The 25,412-nt window shown below is 40.0% G+C and overlaps 1 protein-coding gene across 5 annotated transcripts in view; it reads left to right on the top strand.

Annotated features, from left to right (window-relative positions):
- ephb2b (eph receptor B2b) overlaps positions 1–25,412 on the top strand; it is a 184,360-nt gene that overhangs the window by 138,759 nt on the left and 20,189 nt on the right. For 2 of the 5 annotated variants that reach the window (XM_050038815.1, XM_050038818.1), the window contains exons 6-11: positions 10,827–10,951; positions 12,463–12,625; positions 16,205–16,313; positions 20,302–20,366; positions 21,995–22,117; positions 22,285–22,532. In XM_050038815.1, the coding sequence (XP_049894772.1) occupies positions 10,827–10,951; positions 12,463–12,625; positions 16,205–16,313; positions 20,302–20,366; positions 21,995–22,117; positions 22,285–22,532 (833 nt within the window). Of the gene's footprint in view, positions 1–10,826; positions 10,952–12,462; positions 12,626–16,204; positions 16,314–20,298; positions 20,367–21,994; positions 22,118–22,284; positions 22,533–25,412 lie in introns of all 5 variants that reach the window. The other 3 variants (XM_050038814.1, XM_050038816.1, XM_050038817.1) reach the window with 3 other exon arrangements.

Consider the following 25,412-nt stretch of genomic DNA (forward strand, 5'->3'; position numbering starts at 1 on the left):
CAAGACAACCCTAGGTCTGAAAGCACCCTTAATGACAGTGTCAGAGCATGAAACCAATGACCTGTTGATCTTTATGTCTTAAGTCTAACAATGGCGTAGCCTTCAGATTTAAACAAAAAATGTTTGAAATACAGATTGATTGGAATCATGGCCTTAAAATCTAAAGTCAAATTGAATCATGAATTTGGATCATTGTGACACCCCTATTCAACCCTGTTTTCAGTCACTTTTCTTCATTAAGTAGGAATCTGAAAGCATTTATAATCAAGATTTTTCTATCATCAGTGGATCAAGACAGTGACTAAAGCTTTCCCATTGGACAAAAATCTCACCAACACCCACTAACATCTGGCTTTTGTATTTAATATCAAAACATTGTTTTCTAGTTGGAGCCGCACCTCGTTTTCAAACTGTATGGTTTGACTAAAATGAACAATGACAGCAATATAGTCCACGATGAGCAGCGCTAAAATCAACCTGCGTAGTTGTCCCTCCATTGTGACATTAGAAAGTGTCACATTTATCTTGCAAGTGTACTCTTCTTCAACGTTTGCTTTACTTCCTGGATTTTTCCTGCATGTAAATTCTGACCAATCAAGAGCAGCTTTCTTGCACAAGGCATTTTATCTGGTCTGTTTGTAAATGCTGCCGTGAGAACACGAACCAACTCTAGGCAATTATACAACTTTGTTACAAAATTAGTCCCTGATTCAGACCAAAGCAAGACAACTCTAGGTCTGAAAGCAGCCTTAATCATGACAATCCAGTAACTTTTATCAAGATGCAGACAAGCATCCGACACTGTGGATGTGGTTGTTAGATGCTTTGGCTGCTTTAAGGGCCCCGACACAGCAAGCTGAGCCTTGGTGAGTGTCTGTTGCCCTAGTTTTGGCACTGTGTCCCACACTGTCGGCCCTTGTCGTCTGTTTTTTGGCAGATTCAGCATGTTGAATCGGCATTAAAGCTGGTCGGTGAGAGAATGCATGAGTGGTAGTGTGAGTGGTAGTTGAGCTCAGTCCAAGAGAAGAGAAACGGAAGTAAGAAAAGAAAAGCAAACAAACAGCTTAAGTCAAGAGGGCTGAGATCAAAACAAACTTCTTATAATAGGTACGATTATTTTTTTGCCCATAGAGCTCTTGTGTTACTGTTCACTAGTGCCCAGTAAATATGCTGTGGTCTTTCAACAGGTTGTGTTGTTAATGTGCTAACTGGCTAACTAGCATCTTGAATGCGTCCTGTTAGTCTTCTGGTTGTCCGTGTTGAACGGACTATTGCCGCCTGCTGCTATGGAGAATTATTTCCTCTCACGCAGTGCAGAACGTATGTGCTGTTTGACAATTGACTGTAGTCTTTGCGTTGTGTTCAAGTGCAACTTTTTGGTTGAGACACAGCCGACATGAGGCGACGCAGCAGTTGGCCTTCGTCACCACTACGTCTTTAATGTCAGTTTAATGTTTCTGGGCCGTGAGACCATCCACAAAATTTCAGGATGGTCACATGAACATCATTTAAACCACAGACGAACCGTTTGTTTTTGTATGGAAGTCCCTCTATCATTAACTGTGGAAGTAAAGAACTACAAGTACTGTTTAGTTATTCAAAGATCATGTAAAGCTCAAAGTGGTTTAAATACTGAGAATTATATTCAGCACCACCCACCAACAGAACCTCTGAGGAGCCATACTTTTTTATGATTGTATGACGGTTGCTGCAAAAGAATTCTCTCTCACTTCCTCTGCAGCGTTGTCTCCACCCATACTTATCTGAGTCGCATCTCCTCCATCTGCCGATTCGCCGGGTTGGCTTAGACTTAAACCCTAACCTCTGCAAGCATCTGAAAACTCTTCAAGCCCCTGAAGTGCCTATTTTGGAATTAGCTTATGGTGTGTATATGAGTGTATTATAGTCCCCAATCTTTTCCAGTGCAGATGGTTTAAAGCTTGATGAACTGAAATCTCACTTTTGTAGCTTTACTGCACTGGAAAATCTTTATAGATGTAAAACCCACAATCCTTTGCAGCTGGGGAAACAGGGCAGGCTGCCAGCACGCTAAAAGTACATGCAAATATGGACCTCTCCCTTTAAGACGGCTCGATGCGCCGCTCATAAACGGACAGCAGTCGGAGAGAGTGGAGCAGTGGCAGCCTGTTTGGGAGGCTGCCTGGTAGAGGACCAGCTGGTTTGAGCCCTTTGGGAGAGACTGCGCTGTGGGGAAACCGATTTTTACAATGAAAAGGAAAAGGGATTTACGAGCCCTGACCTGTTCTCGCTACCTTCCCCCATCTTCCCCAAATCATAGCATTGCTCTTTGCACCAGAACGTCTAATCATATCAGAACCACATGGTTATAGACACATTAGGATGTTAGAAAGATGCAGATAAAAGGCCTGGAACATATACTTTCTCAGAAGCATATGATTCCAGTGCCAGGAAATGTTGGAGGATATTCTGGGTTTTTTTTTCTGTGCTGCGTTGTTTGTAAAGACTGAAACAGAGCAAAATGATCAGATCATGAGGCGGTGTTGTCTCCTGCTGTCAATAAAATGAGTCAGCTGCAGGAAATAAAAGCCACTTTTTTGATTGCTGTCATTTTCCCACTCCTGCTCCTCCAAACATGGCTCAGTGTAACAGTTACAGCGGCCCTGGAGCACCTGAAGACCCCTCCACTCCTGGAAGCCTTGCCACTGAGGGTGATTTGGACACGGGCACCCATGACCGAGCTCCCTCTGCTGCCATCCATCCACTGTGGTCTCACTTCACCAGCCTTGCTTAATAAATATGCCCACCATGTTCATAGCAGTACTTAGCAACAAGGCTTAACAGCAGCTAAACAAGGACATGGTCAAAGAGGGAATGGAGAAGCCCACCAAAAGAGTGTCGCATAATAAAAGATATCAGACATAAACGAATGGGATGGATGAATGCCTCACGTGTCTGTGCGTGTTAGCAGAAGCATGCCCCATAAAAACGGCTTGGATTTAAATGAGTTGAATCCCTTTAAACTCCATCTTTAATTGATTAGGGAAATCACTAGGCGCTCAAACATAACACTTAAACATCTATTAGAGATGTTGTGCAGAACGGGGCCTTTGTGTTCTGTGTTGTTGGGCCAAGGCCAGGGCGTCATGCTAGAATACACTCCAAAGAAGTGTCTTTCATATCAGATCCCAGGCCGGGTAATGATGTGGACTCTGAAACCTAATTCTTTGACAACAGCTGGGGCCTCCCATCCTCTCACAATTAAGCAATGCAAGACACAACCTTGGAAGTGTCAAATGGACCCCACCTTCATTAGACAAAATCTTTTCATAACTGAGCCAGGGTGTCTGCAGATAAGATCCTTAGTAAGTCCTGAAATGTATTAAACTCACATGTATAAAAATGAGGCCTTAAAGTAGAGGTGGGTGATATATTGATTATACTCAATGCATCGCGGCGTGGTCCACGTTGTATGTATGAGATGGCTACTGGCAAACATTGAGTATAAATTAGCTAATTATTTTTTAAAATCCACCCACATAAACACGATACTCCACACACTCCCCGCCCGTCCAGACCACTCTCTCCTCGGCGATACTGCGAGCAGGCATGGTGTGTGTTTTTGTGTCTGCAGACCTCCAGACCACAACCATTAACTGGCATTTTGCATCCATGGAGCACCAATGCCACTTACAAATGTACTTACAAATTTTATCATTATTATTTGTGTATTTAGGTGTATCCTATTTTATGTTTAACTTTCAATTCGCTGCTAAAATCTAACTGTTGACTGCAAGCTACAAGTTTACAGTGAAAACATTATCACCTCTGGACCAAGATGAGCCAGGTGTTTCAAAATAAAAGCACCAATAGTCCCGCTTTGATTAATGTCATCGTAACAGTATTTCTTTAACTTTATTTTAACAGTAGCCCACTTTATTAAATGTATCATAACAGTACTTTATTTACCTTAATTGTAACAGTACTTTATTTACCTGTATTGTAACAGTACTTTATTTACCTTCATATAACAGTACTTTATTTACCTTTATTGTAACAGTACTTTATTTACCTGTATTGTAACAGTACTTTATTTACCTTAATTGTAACAGTACTTTATTTACCTTCATATAACAGTACTTTTTTACCCTTATAGTAACAGTACTTTATTTACCTTAATTGTAACAGTACTTTATTTACCTTCATATAACAGTACTTTATTTACCTTAATTGTAACAGTACTTTATTTACCTTAATTGTAACAGTACTTTATTTACCTTCATATAACAGTACTTTTTATTTACCTTAATTGTAACAGTACTTTATTTACCTTCATATAACAGTACTTTATTTACCTATATATAACAGTACTTTATTTACCTTTATTGTAACAGTACTTTATTTACCTTTATATAATAGTACTTTATTTACCTTTATTGTAACAGTACTTTATTTACCTATATATAACAGTACTTTATTTACCTTAATTGTAACAGTATTTTATGTAACTTTATCATACCAGTACTTTATTTACCTTTATTGTAACAGTACTTTATTTACCTTTATTGTAACAGTACTTTATTTACCTTTATATAACAGTACTTTATTTACCTTTATATGACAGTACTTTATTTACCTTTATATGACAGTACTTTATTTACCTTTATTGTAACAGCACTAAATTTAATATTATTATAACTGTACTTTATTTACCCTTGTCATAACAGTACTTTATTTACCTTTATTGTAACAGCACTAAATTTAATATTATTATAACTGTACTTTATTTACCCTTATCATAACAGTACTTTATTTACCTTTATTATAACAGTACTTTATTTTCCCTTATCATAACAGTACTTTATTTAACTTTATTGTAACAGCACTAAATTTAACATTATTACAACAGTTCTTTGTTTACCTTTATTACAACAGTACTTTACCTTTATTGTAACAGTACTTTATTTAACTTTATTGTAACAGCACGAAATTTAACATTATTACAACAGTTCTTTGTTTACCTTTATTACAACAGTACTTTACCTTTATTGTAACAGTACTTTATTTAACTTTATTGTAACAGCACGAAATTTAACATTATTACAACAGTTCTTTGTTTACCTTTATTACAACAGTACTTTACCTTTATTGTAACAGTACTTTATTTAACTTTATTGTAACAGTACTTTATTTAACTTTATTGTAACAGCACTAAATTTAACATTATTACAACAGTTCTTTGTTTACCTTTATTGTAACAGTACTTTATTAAACTTTATTTCTACAGTACTGTATTTAAATGTATTATGACAGTACTTAATTTACCGTTATGATAACATAACTTTATTTAACTTTATCATAACAGTACTTTACATAAATTCATTTTTATGGTATTGTATTTCAATTTATTATAACAGTACTTTATTTACCTTTATTATAACAGAACTTTATTTAAACTTATTTTACGTACTTTATTTATATTTATTAACAGTACTTTACTTAGCCTAACTTTATTGTAACAACAGAGTATGTGGTAGTGTAGTATTTTACTAGTCTGCAGTAGTAGATCTATCAAAATATCAAGATATACATAGTGTAATGCAGTATAGCCTTAAAAGTTTGCATTATTATTTATTGACCATATTATCCAGCTCTACTTAGAAGTCATTAATAGACTAACCTGACTGACCCTGATAACCATATACCTACATAGAACCAGAACCACATATAAATTACTTACCTTTATACTTAGTTGCAATGCTTGAATAAGAAACAAAGAATTTGGTTGAAAATATCTTGAAAAGTTGTTAAGAGGCATTAAATTTAAGTGTCGAAAACCTGCAGACACCCTGTGAACTGATGTTAAATCCACAGTCCCACACTGTAACATTAATAATCATCAGTGATGCATCTCAAGCTGTGGTTTGGCCATAAGAAACGGTGGCCGTGACTCCTCTGTCTGCCCTGTCACTCCTCTGTGGTATATGGGAAGCAGACGTATTCATCAGGACCATTTATCTTTCCAATTCAGCCATCTAATTTAATTATATAAACGTACAATCCCTGTCTTTGTCATTATAACCGCTTCATTAGTTTTAAGAACATGAATAGAGCATTCATTGAGTAAAGCTATAAATAAAGAATCCAGCGAAAGTGGAGCTCTCCCACTTTGAAGAAATTTATCTGACTTGACATAGTTTATGATCCGTTGGTCTCCGGTTTATAAATGACGGGGAAACTTTCTTACATCTTTGTTTTTAATTTCTAATTACCTTTAATGGGGTGCAATCCACATGATTTAAAAATAATTATTATAACAACAAAGAAAAGGGCTTGAAACAACTAAAACATGTATTTAGTGGCATAACTCGATGAATGATGTTGACACAATGAAAACCAAGTATTTACTCAGCCCTGTAAATTATAGATTAAGTTGAGGGGGGAGAGACTCTAGGTACGCTTGATGATTTGGAGCACAATGGAGACTTGTAGATTTGGAGTACATAAATTAGATGTACCAAAATGGTTTTCATATGTGGATCATTGCTGTAGGCCTCGCTGCAGTGAAACGTCGACTTGGCGTACCGCTGCATTCCACAGTCAATTGGTGGAATGTCAGCTTAGCTTAAAATGCGTGTACTGAATTGACTTGAAATACACAACACAGCTGGATCGCTATTTTCTCTACAAGCTGAACGTTTCAACACTTGATGTTTTTTTGCAATCGGTATTTACTTTGCACTAAAAAATCATGTCTTCATTTAATCTAATCCCAGTTTGTTTTCTGTTACACCAACCCTTATCGGTTTCTCGGGCTCAGACATGGCGACTGCCACCCCGCTGTCTGGAAGTTGTTCTGTAGCAGAAGAAAACCACAGTGTTCTCCTCCAACAGCTTTTCATGTTGGCATGTGTCCATCCTCTGTACATGAATACATGAGCTGCCTTTGTTTCTCTGGCTCCGGATCAGGTTACTAGGCATGGCTGCGCCGTGTGTTTAATGGAAATGCTATGCAGGAAAAGGCCATGTGGCAGTCTTGAATATATGTACATCCGTAATGGGATACTCGTGAGTTCCTCTTAGAGTAACTGTTTGCCTTATTAGGCTGTCGTCTTGTGACTGCAAACAAACTGGTGAGTACAGTGAGATGGAAGGGATTCTTCAGACCGGTGTCCTGTGTACATTATTGCACCTCTGGCTCCAGGAAAGAGGCATGATGTATGTGCGCCGTAGAGTCACAGGCCATCACGGTGTAAGTGCTTTTGCTGAGATGAAATACAGAACATCTATTTATTATCTGCTGGCAGCAGCACATGAGGACATGCTCAGTCCCTTGACCATCGCGGTTTATATGAGACGTCATAATTTGTCGCCTCAGATGGATGCTTCTGTTTGGGTCAGAGGGCGCACGAGGCAGGGCTGATTAGCTGATGAGAATGAGTAAGGTTATAAAACAGACTTTTTATCATTGGCTGTGACTCACTGTGGTCATTTACACGCTGTATATTCTCCTCTACTTCAGCACTGCAGTAGCAAAGACGTCTTGGGAGCATTGTGAGCAACAACAGAATGAATATTAATACACAGAAGATTTAAAAACCACACACATGCAGCGGTACAATCTTTCATTATAGAGGCGTGGCAGTTGTAATTTCCCACTCAGTGGATTTTCCGTAGAGAACGCGTGCCGGTGGAGAGACTTTTCTCTTTATTGCTGGGACTCAGGGGAGCCACTGTGCTGCTGGCTGAGGGCTGCGTGTGTGTGCAGCACGGGCCTGTAGGGGATGAGCGTGGGGCTCGGTGTCCATAAATCTTGCCCAGCACCCCCCTCCCGCTCCGACTCCCCAACCCACCCTACCCTTTCACACACACAGAGGCTCAGACACAGAGGCCTTCAGGCCTTGCCAGGCTCCCCAGACAGAGCTTTTTATCTTCAGCTTCTCTTAGCTTTACACTGACCCACGGCACCCTGAACTAATCTTAATGGTTGTTGGAGGACGTGAGGTGATCACGCTCCCCTGACCTTATGGTTGTGCTAAAAAGAATTTACAAAGTTTTAAGTCACCGGGCTATGTGAGACTATAGAGGGCCACCCAAGATGTAACAAGTCATTAAGTCTGCAGCTGAGTCTTAACTGTTGTGTTTGCTTTGATATATGTGGATAAAATAAAGCAGTGGGGAGAAATTATTTTACTTGTTTCAGGGCAAAAAATAAAGAAATTAAAATCTTTAATATTCTTGGAAAAAAAAGATGTTGAAGATATTTTTTTTACTTTTTAAGAAAAGTCATGACTAAAATAAAGTATCTCAAAATAAAAGCACATTTTTTGTTTGAATATCTTGGTAACAGTTACAGTATTGACATTTTATTCAAAGGCACCTTTCAAAGCACTTAAGCACACCGTACAGGACACAGTTAGAAAGTATATCCATAGATCATAAAATCAAACAATTCCATAATATATAATGAAAGTTAATAAAATGACCAGACAAAAATCATAATTAAAAATATTAGGTATTAAATCATCATCAGTACAAGTCTCTATGTGTGTCGCCATTAAATCAGACTGAATATGCCAGCTTGAAAAGGTGTGTTTTCAGACGGGATCTAAAGTTGGAAAGAGAGTCAATATTACAAATCTTGTGGGGGAGAGACTTCCAGAGGCGATGGGGCAGAACGGCTGAAGGCTCAAGAACCCATGGTAGTCAACTGACTACTTCCTGGCTTATGATAAAAGAAGTTTTAGATATTTTACAGGTCATGTGTACCTCACATTACAGCTGCAAACTACAAAAAACAAAACTTACTGATAAGTTTTTTCTTTTATCAGAGAGTCTCATCTAGAAGAAAAACAAGCAAATAGCTGTGTTATAAAAAGTTTGTTAGGGATGCACCGATTTCTCGATGAACAGCAGTATTGGCCGATTGTCGCCTTGTTGACTGCCATCGGCCTATCAGCAAATAAGATAACATTCACCGATGGCCGCGGGCGATGTTTTTTGTTGTGTCTCATCAATTTTGCACAAGTTAAAACGCAAGGCTTAAACTGACAGCGTCCAGTTGTCCTGGTGACAATAGGAAATATTGTTGGTGCACTTTGTGCTTGGTAACAAGACATTTACAGTTTCATTCAAGGCTGTAGGTTGTGCCTCAACATTTGGGGGAGGATACATATGAAACAGGGTGGTTTGGGGGTCCTCTGCAAGACATTTTGAGCATCAAACACTTAATTTTCTGCATTCTGGTAGATTTTTGTGCACCAATTTATAGTGTCAATGGCCACTAATTCCCTGATGCTGCTACAGTGTGAACAACAAATCTGTGCTGAAACCAGCAGGAGGAGAGCTAGCTAATGTTAGCTGTTAGCAGATGGTGGCTGGAACTAATAGTAGAGTATTTGGCAAAGATAAATTATAACTTATCTTGATCTGTACAAATGTAATCTTCTAAAATGTAGTTTTTGGTGAGAGAAACACAGCTGTTTGACGGACAAATTAGTCGATGTTTTCACAGTAATAGAGAGTAGATATTAAACAGGATATTATGCTTTTAAAGCAGTTAGGGTTTAAAAACAGATGTTTTTTCATGTGAAAGAAGGTTATTTTAAAGGTTGTTTCATAAGATGGATGGATGGATGGATGGATGGATGGATGGATGGATGGATGGATGGATAGATAGATAGATAGATAGATAGATAGATAGATAGATAGATATCGGTCGATCCTAAATGTGTCTGATTGAATTTGTGCTTATATAAAGGTAGTATAATGAAGGGCTGAATGACTTTAAAACAGTTCAGTTACTTTCCTTAAATCAAGATTTCTGTTTTTCTCTGGCACCAAAGGGGAATGAAATAACAACAAAAACAAAATAAACAACAACACGACAAAACATCAGTATCAGCCAAACTGTTATTTTAAACAGTCACATCTGTATCGGCCCAGACTTTGACCATCGGTTCATCCATACTGTTTGTTGCATTAAAAATGTTGCTGTTCACCAGCTGTCTCTCAAGCACTAAAATGTCCCAGCATATTTAACATAGTTTTCAGAATCTAAGTCACCTGTCACAGTGCCACCTGGGAAAATCCATAAAGGTAATGAAGTACCCTTATGTAGCCCTTTTTGTAAACAGCAAAAAAATTCTGAATGTTGATTTTCATCCTCTTCTGAAAGGCACAGGAAACCAACATGTGCCTCTAAGGTCAGAAAATGATCTAAAAATTGAAATTGGAAAAAAATGTTGGCAGTAATTTAGAACACATGCAATTTGTATCATGTGGAAAACCACTGCTGTGGTCCTTTAAGCTGTCATCCACAGGGAAATATGCATAAACATCTACAACCAAAGAGAATCAGAATGTGGAGGACAAAATGCTGCAAAAAAAAAGGAGATGTTGTGTAGCATTTCTGTGACTCGTGATCCATGCTGTTTATTTCCTCAGTTCCTGTGGCCGACAGAATGTGCTTACTGCATGTAACGCACGGTGGTCTGGTGATTTAAAGATGATTTATTTGGGGAAGGCGGTCTGTTATCAGCTGTGTGACAAGTGTAAATTAATCACATGAAACTCACAGTTGACACTGGGAAGTCCCGCGAGGCTGCTTATGTGGTTTTAGCCGCTGTTGTAACTTGCCAACCTGCGGAGCGTGTCTCGCCGTGAGACTCTCTAAAAGGAGGCTGCAGTATATTATATAGATTTTATGGCATTACGTAGTACACCTTTGTAGAACCCGCTGTTTGGCTGTGAGATTAAAGATGCTGTAAAACTCTCTGTGCGTGACTGTGAAGACTGCGGCGACTGATTTGCCTCATCCTTAACACGCTGTCTTTGTCTCCTCGCAGCTCCGTCCACAGTATCCATAATGCACCAGGTCAGCCGCACTGTGGACAGCATCACCCTCTCCTGGTCCCAGCCTGACCAGCCGAACGGAGTCATCCTGGACTATGAGCTGCAGTATTATGAGAAGGTAACAGTGATGCAGCAACACATTAATCCTCCAAGCCCTCATGGATCCTATAAATATAAGTTCCATTTCCTTCTCTCTCCACCCAGCTAAATAAATTATGCGCTAATGGTAAAAATGGACTCTTTTGTTTAGTCGTACATTTAAATTCAGAGTATCCCCTCACGCTCGTTTGCATAACGGCACATCCTAGGAGGCATGTAGTCAGAGCTTCTGAACATTGCTTAGAACTTCTGCTCATTCTCTTTCAATTATAATCACGGTCAGTCACTGGAAAAGGAAACCGCTCTCAGCCCTGCAGTCGGGCCACTGGGGATTGATGCGCAGAGACTTGTGGTTGAAACAATGGTGCGCTGACTGCTGTAAAAATAGTATTCAGGGGGCAAGCTCCACCGAATCAGCATACTTTCTCACAAGAACACAGGCGGCCCCAGATGTGCGTGGAATCAATGCACAGTGATCAGTGAAATGCACGCGGCCATTCACGAGACATACAAACACAATCACACAAGAAATACACGTGTGCACATGCACGCATGTACACAAGCGTCCGTCGAGCTTTCGTCTCCACACTGAGCCGTTCCACTTTTGAGTATAATTCCCTTTTCTGACACTGCTGGAGAGAGCTGTCAAAACAATTGTCCCGGCCCCTGCTGCGGCTCAGAAGTGTGCACAGAGCAGTGGGTTGAAGGGAGCAGCTAAAAGAGTCTCAGTCTCCGCTCTCAGACCTGTCAGCGTTCTGGAGAGGAGGAGTGCGGTGGTGAAATACAGCTCTGATCATCAGAAGGCACGGCTCAGAAATGCCGCCTGACCTGAAACTGCCACCAAATCTACCTTCTTAACTGCAGCTGCTGGATGTGTGCCTCTTTACATCCTGCCACTTTATCAGACATGATGCCTTTTTGTGGTGGCAAATTATTCATATTAGATCTATTGTGCGCACTCTGAATGCATGTAAAATGCTCCTGTTATTTCAGTTAGAGAGCAAAACAAGATTTTAGCATAAGCTCTGACGTGCCGTTTGGTGACAAGACATTTACAGTTTCATTCAAGGCTGTAGGTTTTAACTTTGGGGAAGGATACATATGAAATAGGGGGGTTTGGGGGTCCTCTGCAAGACATTTTGAGCATCAAACACTTAATTTTCTGCATTCTGGTAGATTTTATGTGCCACATTATAGTGTGAATATCTTACATTTTGTCAAAATAAAAGGCTGTTTCAGGGACAAATTCACATGTTCTGTCCCCATCGTCCCCCTGAAATCTACACCTGTGGTGCCATTTGCTTATAAATAGCTATAAAATCATATAATATATACAATTATATATGAAATGACTCTACTAAATCCAGTGCTGTGCTCACTGATACTGGTGTATGATTAGTTTCTCCTGACTCCTAGCTCTTATCCTAGTATGTAATTTATTCGCATGGCATTTCATAATTGTTACTCTTTACAATTGGACTGTAATTACTAATGTGCACCAGTGTAACATGGGTATTTTTCTTCTCCCAGGACCAATCAGAATATAATGCTACGGCCGTCAGGAGCCAGACCAACACAGCGGTCATCCGCGGCCTCAAGCCAGGAAGCATCTACGTGTTCCAGGTCCGGGCCCGCACCGTCGCCGGCTTCGGACGCTACAGTGGCAAACTGTACTTCCAGACCATGACTGAGGGTGAGAATTCAGCTAATGTCCCCCAAAGCACGCAGAGCTGTTATCACCTTTCATGCGTGGCCCATCGACACAACATGCAGTGTGGCATGGACGCAGACAGCTGCGGGAATGAAAGGGAATCATGTTGTGAAGTAAACAGCTCAAGTGCTCCAAAATCAGATTAGTGTGGCATGAAATTATATTCATGTTTTCATCAAGTCTTTTTCAGTTTAGGAAACATTTCATGTGATATTTATTAAATTCCTGATTGCTTCTGTTTATTTGATACAAAAATGTCATATCTTTTTACCAACATGAAGCCTGTAAGTCAAGGATGAGGTCAAAGATGTCTTATCTTCATTCTGTGACCGGACTGGGAAAAGAAGGAACATTCAGTAAACATCAGTCATGGAGGTTAATGTTAGAGCCAAGGCCTGGGTTTTTCCCCCTCTGAACATCTCATTTCCTTCAGCCTGCAGCGCCCAGGGCCATCATTAGCCTGAACCGTCATACGAACATCCTCCATGCTGCCACACGCACACATCCCAGCACTACAGATATATCAAAACTGACTCTTAACTGTAAATACTGAGTAAACTGAGGACATGTAAGGCTCTGCGTTTTCAGCTTTTACAGAAAAATGTTTTTATTTTTGAGAAAAGTAAACCGGTTTATGTCCCTGTGAAACCCCGAATGTTGTTTCCTGCTGCAAGAAGACACTGATTACCATAATTTAGAGTAAACAATGCACTTCTGGGATGAGTAAGGGTCTGAAAATGTGAAGGAGGGAAAAGATGAGCAGAAAGTAACAAAGGTGGTTTCACTGCAGTGTTTGTGTGAGCCGCCGATTTCTGTATGACAGATTTTTACAACCAAATCTCGCCATTATTCAGTATTCAAAGTAAACACTGATGAATTCCTTTATTTATTTTTAAATAAATAAATTAAATAATACCACTGGTGCCTCAAATTTATGCCTGCTTCAGTTAAGGTTTCTAAATAGGGATGCCCTGGAGTTTTTATGCCCCTGCTCACTATATGAGTCATTTAATAATGAGTATCTGCTGAAACCAAGCCCAGATCCAATACTTTTATTTTCCTAAATAATACAGCTGCAAAGTGCACACTTCAAGTACTTTAAAGTTAATAAAATCAATCCAATAAAATAAGTAAATGCCTGCATTTCTATTTCTACTCTTATTTGCTTTTTGCACACTCTCATACTGCATTTTGCTGCCATATATGGCGTGGAGGCAGCCCCTGATCACACACTTTGAGCTCAGCAGATTGGAGGAGAGAGAGACAGCGGAGAGTTTGAAAGTTGATGACGGCTGCACTCCTTGTTTTTGAACATGAAAGCTTCACCAGGTTAAAACACCTGTGTGACAGCTGACATAAAACACAGGATCGTATCGGACTCTTCATAGCTCAATATTGCCGATCCCAAAATTTAAAAACGCCTTACCTTTCTCAAAATACCGATTTTTGAGATAGGATTGGGACCCTAGTATAAACAAAACAAATGTAAAGGCATATAATAAATCAACAGTCCGCAGAAGAGTTCTCTCTCTCTGGTTAAAGATGTGGGTAACACTAAAATTTCCTGTGTATAGCATTTATAAACATTTCTCAAATTGTCAGTGACACACTATAATGTAGTTATAAGCAGATAAAAGTGTTTATTTATTATGACTATGTCAAATACTATAACTCTTCCAGTGGGCATCCGTACGTGGAGGCTGGTTTATAAACCGATTCACAATGTTTATTTACCATTACTTCTGGAAAGAAAACCCCTGCATCAGGCACATTAAATAAAATGGCGTTGAGCAGACGCTGTCTCAGTTGTTTGGTTATTAACAACTTAAAAATTCCCATCTAAAAAAAAACAATATCAGTTCAAGTGTACGCTATATTTAGAATATTTTCACTGCTCTACCTTGATTTTAGACAGCCCCTTACAACAGGAAACTGACGATGTTATTTCAAAGCCATGAGACTCCACTGACAAAAATGGTAATTGTACTTTGCACAACACTGGAGTTGCTAGTCTACAGCTGCATCAATCAGTCAGTGTGTAAGGTTCAGCAGTGAAAGTAATCAAAATATAGCATACACACTGATATATATATACGGAAGAGTATTGCATTCACTTGACAAATTAAAAAAAATCTGTTTTATTGAGTAATTTTTCCTGTTTTTCTGAGTATTTTTTTTATTTTTCAGTTTTTCGTGGAAATTTTGTTTCTGTTTTTCATAGTATTTTTTTTGTTTGTTTTTCGGGGTAATTGTTTCTGTTTTTCTGAGTATTTTTTTTTTGAGTTAAGAGAGCAATAGAACAACAGACACTTTCATTCCTTTTTTGTGTAAGGTGCCTGCGTAAAGTCGACAAACTAATGATAACACCATCTATATGACTTAAAGACAAGAGTATCTCCCAGTGTCTCAAACCCAAAACAAAGTAAAACTGGATTAAACTAAACAAGCGGGTCATGTTTGCTTCCATTATATTGAGCTCTCAAGAAAGGAATGAAAGCCTCTGTTGTTCTATTGCTCTCTTAACTCAGAAAAAGATACTCAGAAAAACAGAAAAAATTACCCCGAAAAACAAAAAAAATAAATACCACGAGAAACAGAAACAATTACCACGAAAAACAGAAAAATAAAAAAATTAAAATTTATTTGTCAAGTGAATGCAATACGCTTCCGTAGATATATGTAGATTTTTTTAGGTGGCTATAACACAACTTGCTATGGTCCCCGTCCACAACAGTACATGCCTACCTTCTGTGCTGGTAGATATTGTCTATTAAAGACGCTGGCAAAGCAGCACTGTACATAAACATCAGATAGGTCAGAGCACCATGTTTAACTATTTATCTTTAAAAGTTACAGTTACGGCTGAAAATGAAACAAGTTTGCAGATTTCATATATCTACACAATACAAATCAGTTGCCAGTTGTCTACCTGGAAGTGATGGCTGTTTTTAGTTTCACATCAGGGTGTGTAAAGAGATTACAGATGAAGATAGTTGTAACTATATAAACTACGTCTCCACAGGAGAAGTTATGATTGTTGACAGATACTGTGCATTAAAACACCGTGCTTTATCCACTTACATCAACACTATAGAGCATTATTATTTACCACTGAATGTGCACTGGAGCACATAAAACAGTGGGGAACTCACTAACAAGTGTATCTGGCTAAAACTGTGAAGTCGTGTGTCATTTGCAGTGCTCAAGAGAAGAGCCTGGCTCGGCCTCTGTGTGCCCATTCAGTAGCTGGATTCTTGCTCTTGGCTGCCTGATCAGTCTGGGTCTCACCCAAACATGCTCTCTCTCCTCACTTCACACGCTTTCTGCCAGATGATTTGTCCGTATCCGCGGCATCTGAGCACATTCAGCGTTCTTTGGAAAATGGTCCGCGCAGCCACAATGCCAAGATGCTCTATGGTTCACCCAGCCGTATGTCTGTCTGTCACCCATTGCTCTCTCCATATGCAGTGGCTCAGATGCTTCCCCATATGTTTCAGCTTGTGACTCCGCGTGTGTGTGTGCTTGGCACCATGTTTATTCTATGTGTTCTTCTCTCTATAGAGGAATACAACACCAGTATCCAGGAGAAGCTACCTCTCATTATTGGCTCAGCAGCTGCTGGGTTGGTCTTCCTCATCGCTGTGGTCGTCATCATCATCGTCTGTAACCGGTGAGTCAGTCCTGTACCAGTCTTTTTAAACGATCCCATGAGCCAATAAAACAGCTGCACATGCTACTAAAATGGACACTTTTACTTTTTAGTTGTGGTGCTCTTATTCAGTAAACCTGCATGAGGTCTGTTAACATGCACTATTACATCATTGTTTAAAATTTACAGTTTGTACCTACTTGTATGCAAGTAATAGTTGAATGATTTGTGGTTGTTTGATTTACCAGTCTAAGCTCAGCTTTGTTGTTTTTGTTTATAGCCGAAAGCCTTTTCTATCTATCTTTAAAAATTGCTCTTGGAACTGTGCGTAAGTCAAGCTGCAACCTTGGGGACTGAAAAATGAAGCCAATGTAGAAGTGCCAAAAACTGCAGTTCCTTGAATGGCCACTTGAGGCTGGCTCCAAGAGCGAGTCAATCCCCATAGACCCCAATGTTAAAATGCCCAACTTTACAGCAGAAATAACGTGTTTACAGCCTGGTACCAAAAAAACCAACACTTGGGTTTCTGTTACAACTCGTGAAATGTCACGCATAATCAGGGTCATGGACACTCTGAGTGACGGGTTGGTGCCGCAAATAGTTTGTTGGGCACAGGGAAACAGATCTGTGTGGGTACATGAGACCCTAAAAAAGAGGGTGGATCATGGGGGGTACAACCAGTTGGTCCAGGAGCTTCTCCTCAATGATGGCTGTTTCCAGGCATATTTTAGGATGACTCAGGGTCAGTTTGACAACCTGCTGTCTATCGCCGGTCCGTATAGTTGTGGGTATCCAGCAACCGCTACCACCAGTTTCTCCTCCACTGTTTACCAACTGTACACTTGTTGTCGTGACCACCACAAGACCCGCCTCTCACATCATACGATTGGACAATGGGGAAAAAGATGACAAAAACAGAGATGACGTGGGGCGCTTTTCCACTCTGAGTTGAAGTTTTTTCAACTTGAGGAGTTCAAAACGTGAGGAGTGTCGCAACGCAAAAAACACAAGCAAAAAACTTAATTCTTATTAAAAACAATTACAAAAAGCTGCCTCCAGCTGCTAAAACACTTTACGTGTGATCGAGGCCTGAAAAGGTTTTTTCCTCCACTAACGAGTCGGATATTCACTTTTTCTGTAAGGCCTGTTTGTCACAAGCAAAAACTAGTATTAGCATTAGTATTATCACAGTCAACCATAGCTGTGAAATCACCATGCTAACCAAGCTAGCAGCTAGCATTAGGGTTATCTCTACTGTCTCAAACAGTCACTTCTGGCTCCAAAAATCCAAGATGGCGATGGCCACAACACCAGACTTGAGGCTTTAAAACAGGACTCTACAAACCACAGTGGCTACGTCCATTATTTTATACAGGCTTTGGTGAAAGTCCTTTGAGAGCAGTGAAAGAAACAGAGTGAAATTCCTCACATACACACAATAAAGCTGCTTCTGATTAAACCTGTAACTGTGAGTTGTACAGATAAAACCATCTGGCTTCAAAGATATTAATTCTTAATAAATTCCAGTCTTTCAGCAGGAGAAATAATATTTAAAAGTCAACATCACTAACATTAAAGTTCTGTAGGTGCTCCAGCTCAGAGGGTATCAAATGTTTGTAACCCTGCCAAGGTTAGGATTTCAGCTCCCACTGGGGCCGCTCATATTAAAACTGTAGCTTAGCTTTTGTTCAGTGTTTTGATTCACAAGATGAATTTCTGAGTATGTGTTCTGCTTGTAGAGTCCCTGCAGTACTTTGTTTTATCTTGGATAATGACGGCCTAATGACATAGGGTGTGCTCTGCATTGTGGGATAGTTTGGGAACATCGCCAGGATAAAGTGAACGAGTGTGTGATTTTAAGAACTGTCCGACAGTCAAAGAAATAAAAAGGTTCTAATGCACTCTGATGGCCCTATCACAGGACTTTAAAAGATATTTTAATATGTCCTTGTCATGCAGCTCGCCAGTTTAAACTTAGCTGACAAATTGTGGAAGAACACAGTGCGGTGAAGCCAGTGTTGAATAAAAACTGTCCCCATCATTAAAAGGGTGGAGTGTAAAAAATAATACACATTGGAAATTTTTCTATGTGAAAAATAGATTACTCCATACAAAAGATATTACATTTGCCTCGTCACATATAACCAAAGCCTTTTTTCCCAGTAGTGCTGGGCAATATATTTATTTTATATTGTTATCCTGATATGAGACTCGATATCGTCATAGAGTTTGGATCCTCTAATATAGTAAGTGTTGTCTTGTCTTGGTTTTTAATGGTTACATTAAAGTAAAGAAATTTTCTGACCTTACCAGACTGTTTCTCCATTTAGTTATTATATCCATATTACTGATTACTAAAGATCTCATTGTGTAAATATTATCTTATATTGTGATATCTGTATTAAGGTATTTGGTCCAAAAAATTGTGACCTTTGATTTTCACCATATTGCCCAGCCCTATTTCCTGATAAAGATTTTTATAGATCTGCAGATATGGATTCCTGATCCAGTATTAGTGCTCTCTTTTCCCTTAAATTTAAATTATGTCACTTTGTGGAACTCTTTAGGATCATTTTTATGTAAAGTAACATGAGGCCAGAGAATGCTGTGGCACAAAAAACTGAGTGGGTGTGGAAAAAACAGAACTTTATAATGAATTTGGCAAAAAAAAAGTTATATTTATGTGAATCAGTCACACCTTGTCATAACTCTATCTGCTCACTACAGTTAACATCAGCTCCAATACTGAGTCTTAAGGATCAACTTATTCTCACTCCCAACTTGTCAAATGCTAACGCTTGGTCAGTGGCTCTACACACGTCAAACTATGCCGCTCTAAGTACCCCTCCAGTGTCAGTTTTGGACTCTCAGGGACAGCATGTCAATTAACGCTTGTTACATGCATGGATTGTTTGCAAAATAAACTTCAGTTTTACAGGAAAATGTGCAGTTTCCACTTGTTAAATCCATACAGTCTCTTTCTAAAATAAACTTAGAATGTAGGTTAAAAAAACCTTGTTTTTTGGTTTGCTTCTTGCTTTAGTTTAGGTGACAGAAAGCAGGTGGGTCCATTTGGAAAAAAACTGATTAAGCTTAAAATAACTATTTTTGTTACTAACATCATGTACCATCGCACATTTACATATGCACATGCACATATGTCAGGTGACATGCATAACTAGCGCAGTACGCTACACATACTAGTTCACTACCTTCTTATTAAAATAGCTTAATTGACTTTTGGTCTCACGTGGGAAATGAACAGCAGTCTCTTGGTTAAAGGTCCAGAGTGTGTTTGACCCATCCACCTCCACCTTCCGCCCACCCTATGCAGACTTTCACTTTCACTCTTTACACCACAGCAGTTGCTCAGAGTGTCAGAAATACAGCTGCCCACCTGCTCTCATACTGCCACTAAAGGGTGCCTCGGTGTGTTGGTATCTGACACCGAGGACCACTGACCAGGCATCAGTATCTGATGAGTTGGGAGTGAGACCAGGTTGTTAGGATCGGCTTATCTGTACTACATTCTTGATGTGTGGTCATTTCTTACCGCCTAAGATGAAGACATTTCTGTCCAGCAGATAATTATTTTGATTATTCTTGTGTGCAGTTCAGGACTCTTAGTTGTACCCTCACATAGATATCAAACTGTCACACAATGCATCACATAACCCATAAAAATAGGTGATATGTACATGCTCTCCATGTTTACCTATCAGGGATTTAGAATAACTCACTCCCCAACATTGTATGAATCTGTGAGATGTTTGTCCAACTGGAGAGCACCAGGAAGGAGCAGACAGGTTTGTGTAATGAGGCTGCATGGTCGGCTACCTTTTCCAGTGTAGCTGAAAACCAAAAGCTTTTCTCTAAGGCTCTCCATGTGATGTTAGTTGGTGTATCCTGAGTGTAGGTAGACCTGGGGGGTGTTGGATCTATGTTTCTGCCCCTCCCTGCTCTCTCTTTTTGAACCGGAGCTAGAGTTCTTTGTCTTTATCCCCAGGAGGCGTGGCTTTGACAGGGCTGATTCAGAATACACGGACAAGCTGCAGCACTACACCAGCGGCCACAGTGAGTAAACCCACCACTCCTCTCTGCCTGCGTTTACCGCTGGCACCTCCTTCAGCACCAAGCACACCTGTCTCCATGGCTACCATCGCACACAGTCATCTCCATGGCTGTCATTCAGCCCCTCGGCTGCCTCACACACCTGTCTCCATGGCTACCACCTTGCATGCTGGTGTCCTTGGCTACGGCCCCGCGCAGCACTGCTTCATCTGCCCGTCCCCCCACTAGCGAGTAATCCTGTCCGTTGTTTGACTCTGCTCACTCAGAGCTGGGATTTAACCACATCAGAAACCAGTGTTGGAGTGTGTGTTCTGTGCATCATCACATTTCATAGTTAACTAAATCCATTGTGGTGGAAATAGGTCAGTCTTCACTCACGTTCATGCCATTAGCATGCTAATGCCACATGAGTCATTTGCCATTGTTAAAAAAAAAAAACCAAAGACCTGGTGAATGAATGGAATTTCTCAATGATTTCCAGTCTTCATACGGTACAGTAGCAGAGAGCTTAAATGACAATAATACAGAAATAAATCTGGGAAAAAGAGCTGAGAAGTAATTTCCTCATCGCTCCGCCTAAGATATTAAAGCTAATCCATCTTTCTGCGGCATGATTGGAAAACGCAGATCTTTTCCCACCTCACGTTTACGACCCTATTTTAATTTGTTTATTTGATTGTGTAATTACCACCCTGCTTCATCCCTTTTATGTTAATTCCACTCCAAAGGTAATAGCTTTCCTGATATAATCCGATCACGCTGTGCAAAGAAGTCCAGTGAAAAGTGTGCCAGTAAGACACTCTGGTATTTCACAGCTATTAGCAGAAGCCAATGTGTCCTGTGTGCATCCTGTCCTCACACCAGTCACAGTTCAGGCTTCTGCCCCTTGTGTTTGGTGGTCTTTGCCATCTTAGGAGGGTGGTCTGTTCAACAGTGCTTGGGAAGAGATTGTAAGGTTTTAGTAATGGGGGGTTTCGCCTGGTCAGATCCTCTCCATCTGTTCATCTCTGCAGCACGTTTCTTCAGCGTAGTGTGCCAGGTTTTTGAAGCGCCGTGCATGCTCTTCTTGCTCTGCAGCAGCCTGGGCATGAGTTCCGTATCCATTCAAATAGCCTCAGGCCTGATGTGGAGGTGAGAGCTGAATAATCGGATTTAAAACTCGGGACATTTAAGTCCCTGAACACTTAAAGGCCACCTTAAGCCAATTTACCTGGCATCAGGGCTTAGGAGAGCCAATTTATTTCTTGGAGTGGAGCTGAGCGATGCTGATATAGGGCCCAGGTTTCTCTCCCGAGTGGTAATGGCACTATGACTCACAGAAGATAATATATATATTAACCTGCCTTATCACGGCTAAGAAGACCGGAGGTACCATGTCCTTGCTGGCTGAATAAGTACACGCAGTAGCCATGAGGCACTAGTCATAACCACCATTTGTAGCTACACCGCCTCCTCCATCTTCCAGCCTTCATCACCTGAATGTCCCACTAGAAATCACATAATTGTACAGTAATGTGTGAATGCAAGGTGAATTGATTGTGCCTGAATGCATGTGACTGTAAAGCCCGTAGGATTGTGAGCATGACCACTAGAATGAAATATATTATAGTGGCTCTTTCCTTTTTTCCAAGTGACTCCAGGAATGAAGATTTATATTGATCCGTTCACATATGAGGACCCCAACGAGGCTGTGAGGGAGTTTGCCAAGGAGATTGATATATCCTGCGTGAAGATTGAACAGGTCATTGGTGCAGGTAATGGAAAAATCTGACTGAAACGTGGGTGGAATATAACTCTAAAAAGCAGCTTGGGTCTGAGTTGATTTCTAACTACAAACTGATGCACAAAACTGTTTACTGTTACTCATTCATATCACTCTGAGTTTAATGGAACCGTTCCATTTTCTCTCCCCACTCCACAGGAGAGTTTGGAGAGGTGTGCAGCGGGAACCTGAAGCTCCCGGGTAAAAGGGAGATGTTTGTGGCCATTAAAACTCTGAAGTCTGGCTACACTGAGAAGCAGAGGCGGGACTTCCTCAGCGAGGCCAGCATCATGGGCCAGTTCGACCATCCTAACGTCATCCACCTGGAGGGCGTGGTCACCAAGAGCAGTCCTGTCATGATCATCACTGAGTTCATGGAGAATGGATCTCTGGACTCCTTCCTCAGAGTAAGAAAACACATCTCTGGATTATATGCATTCTTTATGTGTCTCACCTAGAGCCCTCAGCTAAGAATTTCCTAGTCGACCAATAGTCGTCATTTATGGCCATTAGTCGACTATTTGCCTGCATGTTTACGATATTAATTTAATCATTAAATGATATATTTTAGGCGGGGCAACACAATGGTTTGAGTTGAAGGTGTGAGAAAGAATAGTATCAGTAACATTGTTAACACTGTGCTACATTACAGAGAAATACAAAACCGTACTAATGAACCTTCATTAATATAGGCCTATATTTTATCTACAAGTGCACGTCACACACTGAGCGAGCCGCCTGTTAATGACGCTGTGGGCTAATGGGCATGTAGCTACTTCCATGTTTCAGATGATACGTCATGTTTGTAGTCGACCAATGAAGATGAGTTTACATATCACCTTGGGTTCGTCCTTCACCTTCTCAAAATGATCCCACACTTTGGATTTCCTGCCCGACATGTTATTAACTAGCCTGTGGAATAACCGCAGGTACCAGCCCTGGAAATTAACCTGACTCCTGTCTGACTGCTGAGCGTGGACACTTCCTGTGTTTGTCCTTTCAAATTAAATTCCCACATGGTCCAGTCAGGTTTTGATTTATTTTGTCAAGGTGCAGCTCCAAATAGAGTTTTACGTTGATTTTTGTTTTTCTGTGATTAAGCAACCAATGAAATCTTGCCGACAAATGACCTTTTTGGTTGACTAACATTTGGTCAACTGTTAGAGGGCAGCCCTACATACCAATATGTTTATAACACATACACAGACGCCATTTTGTCACGCTTCCCTTCATAACTCCTGAACTAGTTGTTGCAGGGACCCATCATTGTGCTAGAGATAAGTGTTTTTGAGATTGCATGTGTGTGAATTCATGAAGGTGTGGATGCATGTGCATACATAGGCATGTATCTTGCAAAGTAGCGCTCGTCAAACCAGTAGGGTTGTAACGATTCATTGATCTGGATCAATATATATCAATTCAAAGATCAACAAGCCAATAGCACTGAAGCAAAGTGAAAACACTGATACATATCTCCAAGCAGACAATGGTAAGTAGCCAAGAAAAAATGAATGAGGATATTTACTTATATTATCTGGTATTGATCACAGCCCCTGAACTGGATCGAGTTGAAATCGTACCGTGGCAGATTTTGTTTCATCGTCCAAAGTCAGTCAGAGAAACGTCAGCTTCTCAGTAAACTTGCCCAACTGTTTAGTAGGAAAACTGAACATATTCCATTAGTGGTTTATTTGACATCAATTATATGGTGAATGTTTTATTTTCGTGTCTGGTTATTTACACGACCCATCCCTCATGGGATTGTTCACACACAATAACCAACAACAAACCAGACATTCCGGTTTGTTAACCTTCCGTCATCTAACAGCAACGAAACATGAACACAAACATTAACCAAACAAAAACATAAACACAAACCTCCCTCAGACAACGCTTCGAGGGACATCCCACAATGGAAAAACAACCAAAAAAATAAAATACAAAACACACAAACTCTGAGCACGAGACACAAAACATAGATCCAAACAAGGCAAAATCTACATGAGTCAGAGCCAAACACCGTACAATGGATCTGATTCACAAACCAAGAGCTCTCAGTCCAAACAAAACAGAGTCAAAGGGATTCATCATTATATGTTTCTTTTCTTTTCCAAACCCCATGCTCCAGACACATGATCAGGAAATGCAAAAACATAATTGAAAAGGTATTCAGTTAAAGACTTAAACTTTTGTACACAATAGTTGTCATAAATTATGATATAACGGACAATTTGGAATCAATTCCACCTTATTTAGCTCACAGTATTCACCATTAATCTTAAGTAACACATGTTTATCTTCCAGTTTCAATATGTAGAGGTGATATCGCACATGATCTGGGACTTTTAGGCAAATTTTACTCAACATATTTTTCACATTTGTTATCTTTCTTGAACAAACAGTAACAATAATCAGACATTCAGAAGTGACATTTTATTAACTGATTAAATGTGCGTATGGTAATGACGGCAAACTGCAGGTGAATCACGTCTGACAGTGTTTTGATATTCGACTAACTGTACCTGCTGCTGCCGTCGACAGCTCTGCTCTGGAGCCTCCTGAGCTAACGATAACGATCACTGACTGACAGGACGAGCTGCTTCACCGCTTTGAATCCCGGAGGTCTCAATTCAGAGTTTTTATTGTGGTGTGCTTTAAAAAAAATAACATGATATGATGATTTTAAAAGTTTAATGGGAGTTTCTGACAAGTCCATCCGTCAGTGTCTGTTAAAGTTGACAACTGACAAGCTGCCTGTCAGAAACTGATGAGAGGCGATCACCTCCGCCGGGCAGAGAGCATGTTATTAATTATTAACCAGACGATTTCTTTGATGTTGTTGTTGTTGATTCGCAGTCATAGCTGGTTAACATTAATCAACTACAGCTGTGTAAATTCATCGGCAGTTACAGAAGCCCTGGAAGGCAAGGTGAAATCTCCTACATAGGAGATAACACTCCTTATGCAGAAGATAATATCTCTTACGTAGGAGATAAACTTATATTTTTGGCTGTAAGTTGCCATTATAGCCAGTGAGATTAATAGTTTTCAGTTTATGTTACATATTGTTGAGACACTGTTCATTATCTTACTATATAATGACAAAAACTCTGTGTGTGTCTGTTTCACGTTTTTCTCCTCACTGACTTGGTCAATCCATGTGAAATTTGGCACAGTGGTAGAGGGTCATGGGAGGATGCGAATGAAGCAATATTACATCAATTGACCAAAGGGGGGCGCTATAGCAACCCATTGAAATTGCAAACTTTGAATGGGCATATCTCATG

Source organism: Epinephelus moara, chromosome 24 (genome assembly GCF_006386435.1).
Source record: "Epinephelus moara isolate mb chromosome 24, YSFRI_EMoa_1.0, whole genome shotgun sequence".
NCBI lineage: Eukaryota > Metazoa > Chordata > Actinopteri > Perciformes > Serranidae > Epinephelus > Epinephelus moara.